This window comes from Gopherus evgoodei, chromosome 1, assembly GCF_007399415.2.
Source record: "Gopherus evgoodei ecotype Sinaloan lineage chromosome 1, rGopEvg1_v1.p, whole genome shotgun sequence".
NCBI classification, from domain to species: Eukaryota; Metazoa; Chordata; order Testudines; family Testudinidae; genus Gopherus; species Gopherus evgoodei.
This window is the reverse complement of record NC_044322.1, coordinates 97,814,275-97,829,225: the sequence shown is the minus strand read 5'-3', so window position 1 is coordinate 97,829,225 and position 14,951 is coordinate 97,814,275. Positions and strand designations below refer to the sequence as shown.

The window sequence follows — 14,951 nt, the reverse complement described above, 5'->3', positions numbered from 1 at the left end:
TTTAAATGTGAGCACTCTGTTTGTCTTTTTCCAATCGTCAGGGGGTTCTGCATCTGAACCTGGCAGCACCGCACCTGATGGCTTGGCTGCTGCATGGTTAAATGCAAAATGTTGGGTGTCCAACAGGTCCTGTTAAGCTGCAGAAAGACCTCCACCACAGCTACCTACCTGGCCACATCGGAAGCGGTTCGCTTGTTGGACCTCGGATAAAGGCATTCAGCCCAAGTAGGCCTCTCTGCAGTTAATGCTGGACTACCTTTTGTATCTCAAGCTCCAAGTCCACTTGTCCGCTGTCTTGGCCTTCTGTCTGCTACTCAAAGGTAGGTCAGTTTTCGCCCAGGACATGACTGCCAGGTTCCTCAAAGGCCTTGAACACCTTTATCCATACGTCAGGGATCCCGTCTCTCCATGGGACCTGAATCTTGTGCTGTCATGGCTCACGGAACCCCCTCCCTCACTTCAAGCTTCTGGCTTCCTGCTCTCCTTCTCCTTTCCTGGAAGGTTTTGTTTTTGGTTGCAATAACATCTGCCTGCCGGGTCTCTGAGATTAGAGCGCTTACCTCGGAACTTCCCTATACAGTCTTTTACAAAGACAAGGTCCAGCTGTGGCCACTCCTCGCTTTCCTGCCCAAGATGGTCTTGGTTTCTAGGCCAGGACATTTACTTACCTGTCTTTTTTCCAAAGCCACATAAATTGGAGGAGGAGCTTAGGTTGCATTCCCTAGACATCAGGAGGACTCTAGTCTTTACATTGAAAGGACCAAGTCATCCAGAAGTCGACGCAATTGTCGTCGTGGTGGCCGACAGGATGAAAGGTCACAATGTCCACTCAAAGAATTTCTTCTTGGATCACTGCCTGCATTTGTTGCTGCTATGAACAGGCAAGGGTGCCACCTCCAGCGATCATGACCACCCATTCAACCTCTTATACAGCTTTCCAACCCAAGTGCCTATCCAGGACATATGTAAGGCATCCACCTGGTTGTCCATCCACACGTTCACATCCTATTACGTGCTTATCCAGCAGGCCTGGGACGATGCTGGTTTTAGTAGAACGGTGTCGCAAGCCACAAGACCATGAACTCGGAGCCCATCTCTGAGTATACTTCTTGTGAGCCACCTAGAATGGAATCGATATGAGCAAGCACTCGAAGAAAAAACAGTTACTTAGCTTTCGTAATTGTTCTTCAAGATGCGTTGCTCATGTCCATTCCATTACCCACCCTCCTATCCCTCTGTTGGAGTTGCCAGCAAGAAGGAACTGAGAGGGTGTAGGGTCGGCAGCGCCTAATATTCCGATGCATGAGTGCGGGACTCAAGGTGGTACTGCTGCCGACCCTAAGGATACCACTAAGGCAAAAGTGTCTGTGCACATGGACGTGTGCACACCTAGAATGGAACGGACATGAGCAACGCATCTTGAAGAGCAACAGTTATGGATGCACAACAGCTGAATACCTTTTGTCTGATAAGGCAAAACTTGTGCTTAAGTCAAACATAGCAAGGTGTTCAGCTTTGTTGTGTAGTGCTCTTATACTCTGTTGTCAAAGTGTTCTGTAGCATCTCAAAGGGTAGAGTGTAGGTATGTATGTGTTTTGGAATGTTGGGATATTGCTTAGAGTTGAAGTTGGTTGGGCGAAGTAGTATAGACCTTAACTTCATATTTCTGCTTTTTCAGAGGTTTAAATATAGTGACTACATTATGGAGGGGCATGAGCCACCACCAGGCAATCTTAATTCTGCATTAATGAAAATTTTTTTTTTGTATTTAATATAAATAAAACCAAATTAACACTCCTCAAATAAGAGCTCTCTCGTACATTCTGCTCCACATATATATGTTTTGTTGTTCACTTATGTCACAATTTTCAGAATCTTGAAAACATTGAGATTCTGCTTAATTGTGATTGGGGAACAAAAGTATTATTCCGGGCAAGAAAAAGAAGCACAACTATACTGATTCTTTTAAGAAAGCAACTATTTTTCTACAGGTATTTCTGTTAGTAATTTATGTGTTAATAGGAGTTGTCCTAAACTGAATGTTGAATATTTCCATGATGTGTCAACGTTTTTTTTTGTTTGGTTTGGTTAAGTCAGACCCTTCAAGATATTTTAACATTGCATTTCCTGGGTTGTTTTTCTTTCTATCTGCTTTTTTTTCTTCTGTATTTCTGATAGATTTTGGCAACTGACTTGACCATTTTTGTTGATTCTGTTTACAGACCTGAAAAGATGGCCAAGCTGCCAGTTATTTTAGGAAATCTAGACATAACAATTGATGATGTTTCTCCAGATTTTTCTAGTAAGTATTGATAAGCATTATTAAATAACTGAATAAGCTTTTTTACTTCAAATTTTTTATTGTTTTTAATCTGTTTTCAGATTATGTTAACTCATCATACATTCCCATGAAACAGTTTGAAAACAGTACCAAAACAGTAGTAACGTTTGAAGTAGAGGAATTTGTTCCCTGTATTCCAAAACATTCTCAGCCTTTCACCATCTACAACAATCACCTTTATGTTTATCCAAAGCACTTGAAATATGACAGTCAAAAGTCATTTGCAAAGGTAAGTGTAAGGAAAATACTAAACTCTTGTTGTGGACTGCAGTTCTATTCAGATACTGAGGACCAAATATATATTCTGTTTCTATGATGATGGTTCACAATAAATGTTTTGTGTTTTTTTAAATATTGTTTTAGGCTAGAAATATTGCAGTATGCATTGAGTTCAAAGATTCGGATGAAGAAGATTCTCAGCCTTTAAAGGTTTGTCTGTGATTTTGGTATCTAATAGAAGAAAAACGTTTAAGATTTACTGGTTTAGAAGTAACACATTATGGGCCTACACAAGGATTAGAGTTGGGATCTCTGTTCTTCCTTCTCTGTGGCAGTTGGATTGTCCTGGAGGTGACTTGCTAATCTCTGAAAGGTAATAGGCAGAGCCACTAACCCCTACTTATTGGCTAGTCTTGGTGAAAATATTCCCACTGGTCTTTTTATTTCTATCCTCACCTGAATGAAACTTCCACAGAAGAAGCGTGTTGCGGTGTGAGATGGTTTGCTCCTACTCAAGAGGCAAAGCTTTAGAACATTGACTGACTCAAGTGCATTTGGCTTCCTGAGTAGGCCTGACTGACTGACTGCCACAGTGGAATGGGGAGAAAGTTGCCTGAGAGCGCCTAAATGCTGGTTTTCTGGTGTTAGGCAGGGCTAAAAGTGAATGATGATTGCTACAGTTCTATAAAGGGGAAAAAATTATAATCCTGCCTTAACTGCTTCTCACTAACAATAGGCTTTCTGAATGGGGCTTTCACTCTATATTTTAAATCATTTAGCAGTACATATTTTGATGTACAATAAACTGTAGTAATAAAGCATTGGTTCTGTTGCTAAATAAAATGGGAGAGCAGCTACGTACAATTCCAGAAATTCATTAGACCTAATTTTTTAAAAGTGACTAATGAATTTGAGTGTCTCCGTTTTTGAGTGCCCAATTTAAGAAGCCTTTGGGAGAGCTGATTTTAAGTAAGTGTAGAGCACCTGTCATCTGAAAATCCAAGGTGACTAAAAGTTGGGCATCAAGAAATCGAGGCACCCAAAGCCACTAGTTCCTTTTTAAAATTTAGGCCTTAAAATGTGGTTCTTAAAATGTCTCCAGCACAGACCCTCTCTTCAGGGCCCAACACAAATACTACCTCCAGAGACTCCTACTTGAAAAGTAAGGAAAAGAAACGTCATTCTGGCACTGAGGTGGTGTGAAGAAAGGGAAAAAGAAGCACATTCCTTCCTCCTGATCAGCTCCCCAGTGCAGGTCCTTTTTATGGTGACTATACTGGAGCAGCAGCATCAATAGCTCTTGGTACCAGAGCTGCCAGTGCAGATGTGATCACTGTGGATCTCAGAAGGGTTCACTTCACTGGAAATCCCTAGGACCTTTTCCCTCTCTACATGCTTCAGTCCAAATAATAACTCCATTAGTGTAGATTACTCCTCATCTTGTCTGGAATCATCACCCAATTCTCCCCATAGAGTCACCTCACTGCAGGATTGGTACAGGGACACCCTTAGTGCCATTTTGGGGTGGATTTGAGAGGCACGCTGATTTCAGCACCTGGGGGACTCCAAGGGGTTTGGCCCCTGCAACCTTCCCACAGATACCAGATCTTTTGGAGGGTCCTCTCCAGTTGTTAATATGAGATTATATTCAAGAGTGTAGTCAGGTCTTTACTGAATCTGAAATACCCAAGCTATCTGAACGTCATACTGTGGGAGATGCCCGATCAGTCGTGCCATTAGTGCTCACAACATTGTCACAGCCTTCTGTACCAGTCTCAGAACTGAGGAAGCTGATCCCTCACCAATGCGCTCTCCTACCTCCACCTGACATGCCCCACCAGTGGCTGATGTGCAGGTTGATTTGGACCCACTTGATGAGGTCCCCTAGATAATGAAAAATACCTTATTGGGGACACAAACAGTACCACAATTCTCCTTGTGGTCGTATTGACATCTCTGCTATATCTCAACCTGATGGACTACAAACAGATCTAGGAATATCTCAGGAGGAAGGGAAATAGTGTCCAGTTACCTACAGAGACAACAGTAGCAGAGCCTCCTCATCCCCTCTTTTATATCCTCCAAGTCTGAATGCAAGTTAGTGTGTCTTACCCAGAGCTTACACCTACAGTCTTCTCTGGTAGTCTCCAGGAAAGCGCCCAAGATGTATCCCGTTGCATCCGATGTTTTCATTTCTTGAAAAGTTACCCAACCCCAAACTCCCTAGTTGTTTTAGTTTTGAACCTCCCATTCCATTTCTACCAACAGAGAGGGTAGCAGGCTGGGATGCCTTTGGATGTAAGACCTACTAGTCAGGTTCTCTTTGCATGAAAGTTTCCAAGTTTGGTGCCAACTACCATTATGCCTTCCAGGTTGCCATTAACCCCATGTTGGAAGCTCTACCAGACAAGTAAAAGCAAGCAGCGAGATCTGGTCAGAGGGTCACATAGTGATTTGATGCGCTGTTAGGACAGCCTATGACAACTCAATGCCTGTTCCAGAGCCATGCCACAGAAACTTCCCTACATAGGTATTTCTGTATGCATTCATTGGGGATCACTTTGGAGGCACAGAGTAAGATCAAGGACCTGCTGTTTGAAGGGCAAGGTCTTTTCAGCAAAAAAGTAGATTAATTAATCAAAAGGATGAAAGTTGCCAGAGCTAGAGCTTGTTCCTTTGGCCTCATTCAACCTTTGTTCCTCTTAGGAAATCACCAGTGTATTCCTCCTTCAGATATCAAAGACAGGGAGTGGCCACATCCCAGAACTTCCCCTCCCTGAGCCTCTAACTTGACCCCCCACCTTAAAGGAAACCGAAACAAAAAAACCAAATGTGTTTCTTTATAGTCCACCTTCTCCATCACCAAAAAGCAGGTTTAATGTTGCAGTTGAGAGCAGAGTTAGTCTTCCCGAGTCCGTTTCTTCCCATCCCCTCCTTTTGAGTTCTGTCTGTCCTACTTGCAATTACTGGGTTTTGGAGAACATTCACAGCAGATATGCCATCCAGTTCTCTACCAGCCCACCTTCTCTGAACCTCTTTGGGGACACTTCTCACAAGGAAGTCCTGTGGGATGAAGTGGACTCCCTCTTCTCAAAAGGACCCATAGAGGAAGTCCTTCTATGAACATCAGGGGAAGGGCTTCTATTCTAGGTATTTCCTGGTTCCAAATTCCTTGTCCATACTACAGAGTTTTGTCAGCGCAAGTTACACTGGCGTACAGCCACCGCTGTAATTAAACCACTGTTGCATGTCCACACTATACTCTGTGTGTTGGTGGAGCACATCCATAATAGCAGCTTTTGCATTGACACAGAGAACAGAGTACTGTGGGTAGCTATGCCGCTGTGCAGCTGGACTCAGGGTGCCTTAGGAAGGGTTTGCAGTGCCTCATGGGGCAGGTACAGCATCACATGATGAAGGTTTCTCAAACCCATTGTTCCATGGGCATCCTACTGGATTGCCAGCCACTTTTCAACTGCCCTGGGAACCTGCAACCCAGCCATCTCTGTCAGAAAGCATGGATCCTGCACTGCTGTTCAGTATTGTGCTGTGCATTATGAACACAAGTCTATAAGAGGAGCTCACTGTGGGGCTATTTGGCTGAGGGATGCCTTGAAGGAACGTATTAACACTGAGTCACAGTCATGTGTTGTGTTGTTCTGTGCTGAGCCTGGCATTGTTTGTTTGCACTGTAATATGAGCCTTGTAATGATTGCTCTGTGTGTCCGAAAAGTAACACATTTTAAGTCAGTTTTTAAAGTAGCACTTGGTAATATGACCAAACTGACATTGCTGAACACTAACACAAGACGCCCACAGAAGTGTGGGGAGATGGCAGCATGTGTAACAGGGAGTGTGTGTGTGTGTGTGTGTGTGAGAGAAACAGAGACAGAGTGATTGTTGGGGAAGTGTGTGTTTTGGGGAAGAGTGAGTGTGTTGGCATGCTGGCTCTTTGAGTTCAGACAGCAGCTCGAAGCAGCCAATCCTGAGGTAGAAGCTGGTGCACAGACAGCTATTGTGCCCCTGTCCCCCCAACCCTCCAGCTCAGTGAAGACCAGTACAGCGGGGAGGGGTGGGGGAAGGAGGACACGCTGACATCAGCCTCCATCTCCCTCCCTGGCTCTGTACAGCACAGCATGAATCTCCCTCCCCCCGCTCCCCCAGCAGCAGCCCACCCTGCCTGTCTGTCTGCTGGCCGCTGCAGTTCTAGTGCCTGGGAGAGCAGAATTCTGTGTTAATGTTCTGATTCTGTGATTCCATCTGAGTTCTCCCACCCCCTCCTCTGTAGTCCAGGAAGGAGTGTGCTTGCTGCCCAGAGCTGCATGCTCAGCTGGGCAGTAGCCCTGTGACTCTGCATGCTGAGGAATTTCAACACTTCCTGAAGCTTTGAAAAGGGAGGGGTGCATGCCTGTGTAGCTGGATGCAGGGCAGCAGAGTTCAAAACAGCTCTGGTCATGGTGGGCATTGCAGGATACATCCTGGAGGCCAGTTATGACCAACACAGTGTCTACACTGACACTTTGTCAATCTAACTTTCCTGCAAAAAGCTCTATGCCTCTTGTCGAGGTGGTTTTATTTTGTTGGCAAAACAGAGTTTTGTTGACAGGAGGAGCATTGTAGTGTGCACAACTCCACTGTTTTGTCAGCAAAAGTTGCCTTTTGATAACAAAACTATATAGTGCAGACAAAACCTAAGACAGTGAATGGTCTCAGATCTTGTCTGAATCTCAGAAACCTGAACGGATGCATCAAGACTTCTGTTTAAAATGCTAACGTTGGGCTCCAACCATTCCGTCCTATCAAGGAGACTGATATGTGAGTCTCACTTGATTGATGCTTATTTTCTTATGATCATCAGAAAAAAGCAGTTCAGATACCTGAGTTTCAGCATTGGAAACAAATATTTCAATACATTTTTCAGCTTGTACATAGGTCTAAAGGTCGTCACAAAGTGCCTGGCTGTGGTAGCTGCCCACTTGAAATGCCAGGGGTCACATGTCTTCCTTTATCTATGACTAGGTACGTTGTGGCCTCCATTACTGTAATATTTAGGCACCTCACAATCTTACAATTATTTATCCTCAAAACGTCCCCCTGAGTTAGGGAAAGAGTATTATTCCTATTTTAAAGATATCGAACTGAGGCAGAGAGAGACAGTGACTTGCCCAAGGTCACACAAGAAGTCTGTGGTGAAAATTATAATTGAATCCAGGTCTCCAAGTCTCAGGCTAGGACACTTAGTACTGGGCCAGCCATTCTTCCACTCTAATAAGAGACAAATCACAACAGGGAGTGACAGAATCATATTTAAAACATGCAATCCATTCATCACCAAAGGCCTGCAGTTAAACTGGGAAAAGTCTACTCTATCTCCTTTTCAAAGAATCATATTTAATGGACAGTGGTGGATTTAGTCCAAGCAAAGGAAAGGAGAGCTTCTTCGGCATCCAGAAAACACCAGCCTAAGAGCCTACCTGAATCAACTACAAAGTTATTCCTTAGGCTAATGGGTGTCATGGCAATCATGACATGTGACACTATATATATGCCTGCCTACGTATGACACTGCTGCAAAATTGGCTGGTTCAGTAATTAATTAGCCACCTCCATACTCAGGAACAGGGGAAATTCAGTCTCTTGAGGGAAAACACACAATGCTAGCTACACTACACAAGAGCAGTATACCTCTCAAGTTCAGGAATTCTCATTAGTCTCTTTAAAATGTGCACCTGCTATCTCAGCACATTACCAGTCAGAACAGGGAGAAACAATACTTTCTCCTCCTACAATAGCCAGATTCCTAAAAGGACTCATTAAAGTTTTTACCTCAGTGAGAGAACCACCTCATTACTGGGATTTAAAATTAGTGCTCTGGCCTTCCATCTGCCCATCAACAAGGGACACCAAATCCCATAAGTGTGAATGCACAGAGGTACTCTTGAAGAACAGCAGTTACTGGTAAAGTGGCCTCTTTTTAACTGAGCCTAATCTTGAGCAAATGTTCATTTCTTCACTTTCCATTCTTTGTTTTCAATTTCTCCAATTTGTTTTTAAAATATTCAATTTTAATATAATCGTTCAAGCTTATTTTAATACAGTGCACTTGTCTACATCCCACAGTCCAAAGGATATTAATGCAAGATTAATTTTTTTAACACTTTGAGTTTTAGCTCAGTATCCATTATATTTCCCGATAGTAAAAAGAGTCTAAAACGTCATTAATATGTGCCATGAGCTATAAAAAATTGCATTGCAAAACTGTATTTTTAAAGGAGATAATGTAAGAAAAAATAAACTACTTTTGACAACAAGGAGGAATATAAGTTAAGACTGATAAAGGACCATTTTTTCCCCTTTCCTGATTCTTAGTGTATCTATGGTAGACCAGGTGGACCAGTGTTTACAAGAAATGCATTTGCCAATGTTTTACATCACCACCAAAATCCAGAGTTTTACGATGAGGTAAGCAATTCTAATTGCGACTTCACTTTTACTCGCTTTCAATATGTATTTTTTACAAATTTCACAGATAGCAAAACAGACTAATGTGGAGATCATGGGCCCATTTGGGGCAAGAGGTAAAGTGTATCATGTATTTAATTTCTTAACTTTAGAAGTTTCTTCATAACTTTTTATTTAATTTAAATTGAACTCAGACTCTAATTGTAATTGAAAATACAGTGTTGTCTGTAGTATTATTAATTATGCTTATTGCTTCATTCACTTTTACATTATGAAAATTAAGTTAAACATTTTTGGTCCTTGATTTATTTATTTATTTTATGCTGGCTTTGCAAAAACATTAAAATCAGACCCTGCTATTATCTTTCAAACTATTACTTCTACATAATTAACGTAAAACTTACACATTGTATGACTGCATTCTTAAATCTTTCTTCAAATCTCATTGAAACCAAGTAGTGTTCTCAGGTCAGAGTGGAGAATTGCATGCTTGTTGTACATTAACTGGTTTGATGTGCCTCTGCATGATTGAAGCCTTTCTTCACAAAAAATCACTGAAGCTGATGTTTATCTGCCTTTCAGATTAAAATAGAATTGCCCACACAGTTACATGGAAAACATCATTTGTTTTTCACATTCTACCATGTCAGCTGTGATAATTCAAGCAAAGGCAGTACCAAGAAGAAAGATGTCATTGAAACACAAGGTTTGGCTTGTTGACCCTTTTTACTTTTAATAATGATTTAGCAGATAGCAAAAAGTGCATTTAGCTGGTATGCTGGATACCTGTTGCATTGATGCAGTTAATTGTGCAATATTAATCATAGTGAAAAAATAGATTTGCCATGTGAAATGTTTATCCTTAATTTCAATTTTTTAAAGAATTATGAATTCTTTTGAGCGTCAAGCAAATTAAAATATTTTACATTTTCTTACCTGAAGATGACAATGTATTGTTTCTTTTTTTAACACTTTTAGCTATGTTTATATTCCTTGTCCAAGTTGGGTCTTTTGTAAACCAGAAATCATATAACCATGTATATGTTCTAAATAGAGAGGAGGCCAGTGAAGCTCTCATATAGGCCTTTAATTAAAAAATATATAATATAGGTAAAATATTAATTCCCTTTTGTTTCTTGTAGTTGGCTATTCTTGGCTTCCACTATTAAAAGATGGGAGAGTAGTAACAAATGAGCAGCACATTCCTGTGTCAGCTAATCTTCCATCAGGCTATCTTAGCTATCAGGAACTTGGGATTGGCAAGGTATAGTATCTAGATAGGTATAGAAATATATTTTTTCTCTGTGTTTTAGAAAAGAGAATACAAGAAATAAAATGGGCTAATGTTTAGTTCTAAGCTTTGTAAGAATTTTAAGTAGCCATTTTCCAGTCAAAACATTTATTTTATGACTCTTCCAAGATACAGATTGTGTGACATAGAATGTTTGCAGAAGAGATGTAACTGATGTGGAGTCCTAAAATAAATAAATTAGAGAAATCATAATGAGCAAATCCTGTCATTTTGCTTCACGTGGATTTGAATCAACCTGCTCCCATAAAGATTTTTATGTAATCAGTGTTTTTTTCTGTTATCCCTTGTGTGTGGTGTCTGAGGAGCTTTTAAATATTGTGATAGGGTGTTTTTTTTTTAGTAGTGACAAATTGGATGTTGTCTGTCTGCAGAGAAAAATAGACTAATAACATAAAGAATTTAAAAAACATTTGTGCAAGCAGTTATTCTGTATTGATTCCTGCGCCTGGTATAAGGAGTATTCCCTATCTACCAAATCTGTTCTTTCTCTCTTGATACACTGAAAGATCCTCCCTTTGTTTCAAAATCAAGTGGTAAAATTGTTGCCATTTGTTTAATTACCTTTAGTATATGTAACTTAAAAATGAAATATCATAATTTTTTTATGACCATAGTTTTGGGCTTTTTATTTAGAGCTTCTTTAGTGGCTCTGTGTATGCTGGGAATATGCGTTTATGTAGCAGAATAATATTAAGGAAGGTAATAAGCATTTCAGTAGTATTCCATTTTCACCCTAAATATTCCCTAGACACAATTTGCCCACCTATGCGCAGGGCAAACGGGAAACAACAGCTCCCCAACAGGATCTCTATTTAGCTGAGTACTGTTCTGACATTCCCAAATGAAAGGGAAGGGGACCACTGACTGCTATACATTCTAAGACACCAGTTTATCTTCGTGCAAGCAGCAGCTCTAATTGACTGTCCTCAAGAACAGCCAATCAAATGAGGATTTCTTGTAGTCTGGGAGGTTTCCCCATACACTTAAAGGAGAGTCAGAAATCCGATATCTTACATGAAAAGTCCACTGAGTTAATTAGCCTATGTAACCCATAAAGTTCATCCATCTGCAAGTTTTTCATGTGATGCCAATACTATGGGACAGTTGGTCTTTAAAAAGAACCATTTCTAATTGAGTAACTACATACATACTTCATAATGATTTTCAGTGGCATTGCCATCCAATTATTCATTGCACAATTTTACTTAATATGTACAAGTTTTACAGTTTATAGGATAGTCTGAGAAGTCCGTATATATGGTATGCAAACCACTGTCCTGTTTTGGGTTGTTATGCTGACATAATATATTATTTTTCCTCTTTGTGTGCGAACAGCATTCTGGTCCTGAAATTAAATGGGTAGATGGAGGCAAACCATTGTTAAAAATTTCTACGCATTTAGTTTCTACTGTCTACACACAGGTAAGTTTAAAACCAAAACAAATATTTTATGATTAATGTGTCTTTGTAGCATGAATATAATATATAAAGGAGATTTTCAGACACACAAAAGATACAAAAGAAATACACAGAAGGCTTCCAACTCCCATTTTGTGCCTCTGAAAATCTTCCCCATAGTTAATATATAAAATGTACTGTATGCTGCGGTGGATTTTAAAATGATTGTCCAGAATACTAAGCCTTTTGTCTAAGTCATCTGTTCACATTTGAGTCCAGTCCCTTTTTTAACTAAAGTAAAAAGTGCCAGTCTCAATCCAATTCCAGTCATTCACATTAAAACCATCGCAGTGTTAACTGACATGCTTGTTGACAGTGCAAGTAGAGAGCTAAAGGACTGAATGGTCATGAAGAATGATCTCCCATCTGACAGCTAAAAGTGGTTCTTTCAGGTCATCTTGAGATATAAAAACATGACAGTGTGAGAAAGCTGCATGGACAATAGGTTTACTGTATTGATCTGAAGATAAATATGATTTAATCTCAGCTACTCAGTTGACATTTTTGACAAATACTAAAAACATTTACTTAAAATTTAAAAACAAAACAAAAACTGTAGTTACTTTTGCACTGCAGGATATGACTATCTTCACATATACTTGTATCTGTAGATTACTGTATTTTGGATTAGTATTTTGGGTTCTGTACTGGTAGAATCAAATACAGGATTTAGACAGTACATGCTTGTTACTGTTAATCAGGGCAACTGTAGTATTTTTTTTTCTCCCTGTCAATTATTTTTAAGGAAATATACGTGCCATTTTGTGCAATGATTATTCAGTAATGGATCCATTTAATGTGGTTGAAGTTGTTGTCTGTTATGCACCTATTTTATATTGGCACTTAGAAGTGCTAACTGGAAACTAATTTTTATATATATATATAATATGTACACATAATGTGTATATATTACTTTGTTCCTCTTTTGATTATGGAAGTAAACTTCTGTTATTGCTGATTAACGTTGGTTCTCTTGGTTTTGGTAGGACCAGCACTTACACAATTTTTTTGAGTACTGTCAGAAAACGGAGTCTGGAGCCCAGGCCTTAGGAACTGATCTTGTAAAGTATCTTAAGGTACAAAACAGCAGTGATATAACAGATTTAATAAAATTGGGAAATCGAGGAGAGGACTGTGGTCCTATCAGTTGAGGGTGGGGCTGCAAATCAGGGTGTGATAATGATGGAGTTTGGCTAAGTTTAGCCTACAGTCACCTCAGCCACCTTCTCTCAAGATTGATATAGCTTGAACAAAAAAGTAAGGTTCCCACAGGAGTGTTAATTTAGCCAAATTGGCCAGAATTTTAAAATAGATGTTGAAGGCCCGGCACCTAAATCTATTTATATTTTTAACTATATGCCGCTCTTGTTGACTTAATTATGGGTACTTAGCCCCTCAGAAAATCAAGCCACTTTTTAAGAGGCTGAAATATGGATTTGGGGGCCAAACTTCATGCATCTGCATTTTGGCCAACGTGACTACATTAAGGTTAACAAAACATCAGCTTCAGCGTGTTGCCCCTGGAGAGCAGAAAAATAGTATTGTGGTTAAGGCACAGGACTTGGAGTCCAGAGACCTAGTACTATTCCTGGCTTTTCCATCAATTTTCTGTGTGACTTGTACAAGTCACCTTAATCTCCTTGTGCTTCACAGAGGATGACTGTCTTCATCACAGAAATATAGTAAGGCTAAATTAATGGATGTTTGTAAGGTATTCATCATTTGTTACTTTACCCTCAAAGGTACAACTGAGATTAGGTCTTCAGTGTGCCTGGACACTGTGCATACACACAGTAAGACATTATCCCTGTTCTAAAGAATTTACAGACTAAATAAACAAAGCTTAGGGAGGGTGGAAGAAAGGAAATAGTATTATGTACATTTTAAATATGGAGCTGAGACACACAGATGGTGTGACTTACCCAATGTCATGCAGAAAGTCTGGAAAAGCTGAGAATTGAAGCCAGCTCTTGTGTGTCCAGTGAAGTGCATTAACCACAAAACCATCCTCCTTTCCTGAAATTATTTTTAAATCATAAAATGTCAAGTGCCAAATAAATACATAGCAGTATTATTATATTTAGTATATAGGGCTTCCAAATTTCAATTTTAACCAATAATCACAAATAAAGCACTCAGATACAAAATAAATGAAATCAATGTTTTTCCAGTCAGTAAACACTGATGGGGAGGAAAAAAACAGAGGTAGTTTCTTGTATCTAAGGGCTTGTCTACATGGAGCAGTAATGCAGACAACAGGGATGTGATTTCTGAATTCCAGTAACGTGTATGCATTAACTCAGTGATACTCAGAACGTGGCTTTTAAGCCGCAAGATGCTATTTAATGTGTCTCCTGTGGTTCTTTGCAGCATATGTTATTAAAATACTGTATGACTTAATTATTAACCAATCTAAGTATTAACCAGTCAGGATGCTTTTACCATGTTATTAACCAATTGCAGTTGATAAAATAATACTTGTTCAGTCATTTTGCTGTGAAAATTATATATATTTTTTCCTTGTCGTACTATTTAAATATGAATATATAATACTATAGTAAATTAAACAATGAACTCACACTACTGGGGCTCTTTTGAGTAATGTTGATTGCTAATTTGGCTCCTGAACCACTGAGGTTTGAGTATCACTGCATTGACTGGTCCATGTAGACCTTGCTGGAGGTTCCCTAGTGCACTTTATCATAGTTTATTGCTCCCAATGCATGATTACCTGCCCTATAGGAAGGTGGTGTATGTGTGCATTTGGTGCAAGGAGCTCCTGGCCTTCAGAGATCATGTACGGGCTTTGGAGACCAGGGTGGCTGAGCTCGAGAAGCTAAGGGAGCCAGAGAGGTACATAGATGCAGGGGTGGCTCTAGGTATTTTGCCGCCTCAAGAACAGCAGGCAGGCTGCCTTCGGCAGCTTGACTGCAGGAGTTCCGTGGTCCAACGGATTCGGCAGCACATCTGTGGGAGGTCCGTCGAAGCTGTGGGACCAGCAGACCTTCTGCAGGCAAGCCACCGAAGGCAACCTGCCTGCCGCCCTTGCGGCAACCGGCAGAACGCCCCCCGGGGCTTGCTGCCCCAGGCATGTGCTTGGCGTGCTGGTACCTGGAGTCGCCCCTGATAGATGAGACTTTCCGGGACATAATAGAACGG

General features: G+C 40.4%; 1 protein-coding gene across 23 annotated transcripts in view; it reads left to right on the top strand.

The window, feature by feature from the left end:
• Positions 1–14,951, top strand: part of DOCK9 (dedicator of cytokinesis 9) — a 326,125-nt gene that overhangs the window by 180,454 nt on the left and 130,720 nt on the right. For all 23 annotated transcript variants that reach the window (XM_030567760.1, XM_030567843.1, XM_030567769.1 and 20 more), the window contains exons 16-23: positions 2,223–2,302; positions 2,383–2,570; positions 2,705–2,770; positions 8,930–9,022; positions 9,605–9,728; positions 10,165–10,286; positions 11,670–11,756; positions 12,779–12,868. In XM_030567760.1, the coding sequence (XP_030423620.1) occupies positions 2,223–2,302; positions 2,383–2,570; positions 2,705–2,770; positions 8,930–9,022; positions 9,605–9,728; positions 10,165–10,286; positions 11,670–11,756; positions 12,779–12,868 (850 nt within the window). The remainder of the gene's footprint in view (positions 1–2,222; positions 2,303–2,382; positions 2,571–2,704; positions 2,771–8,929; positions 9,023–9,604; positions 9,729–10,164; positions 10,287–11,669; positions 11,757–12,778; positions 12,869–14,951) is intronic.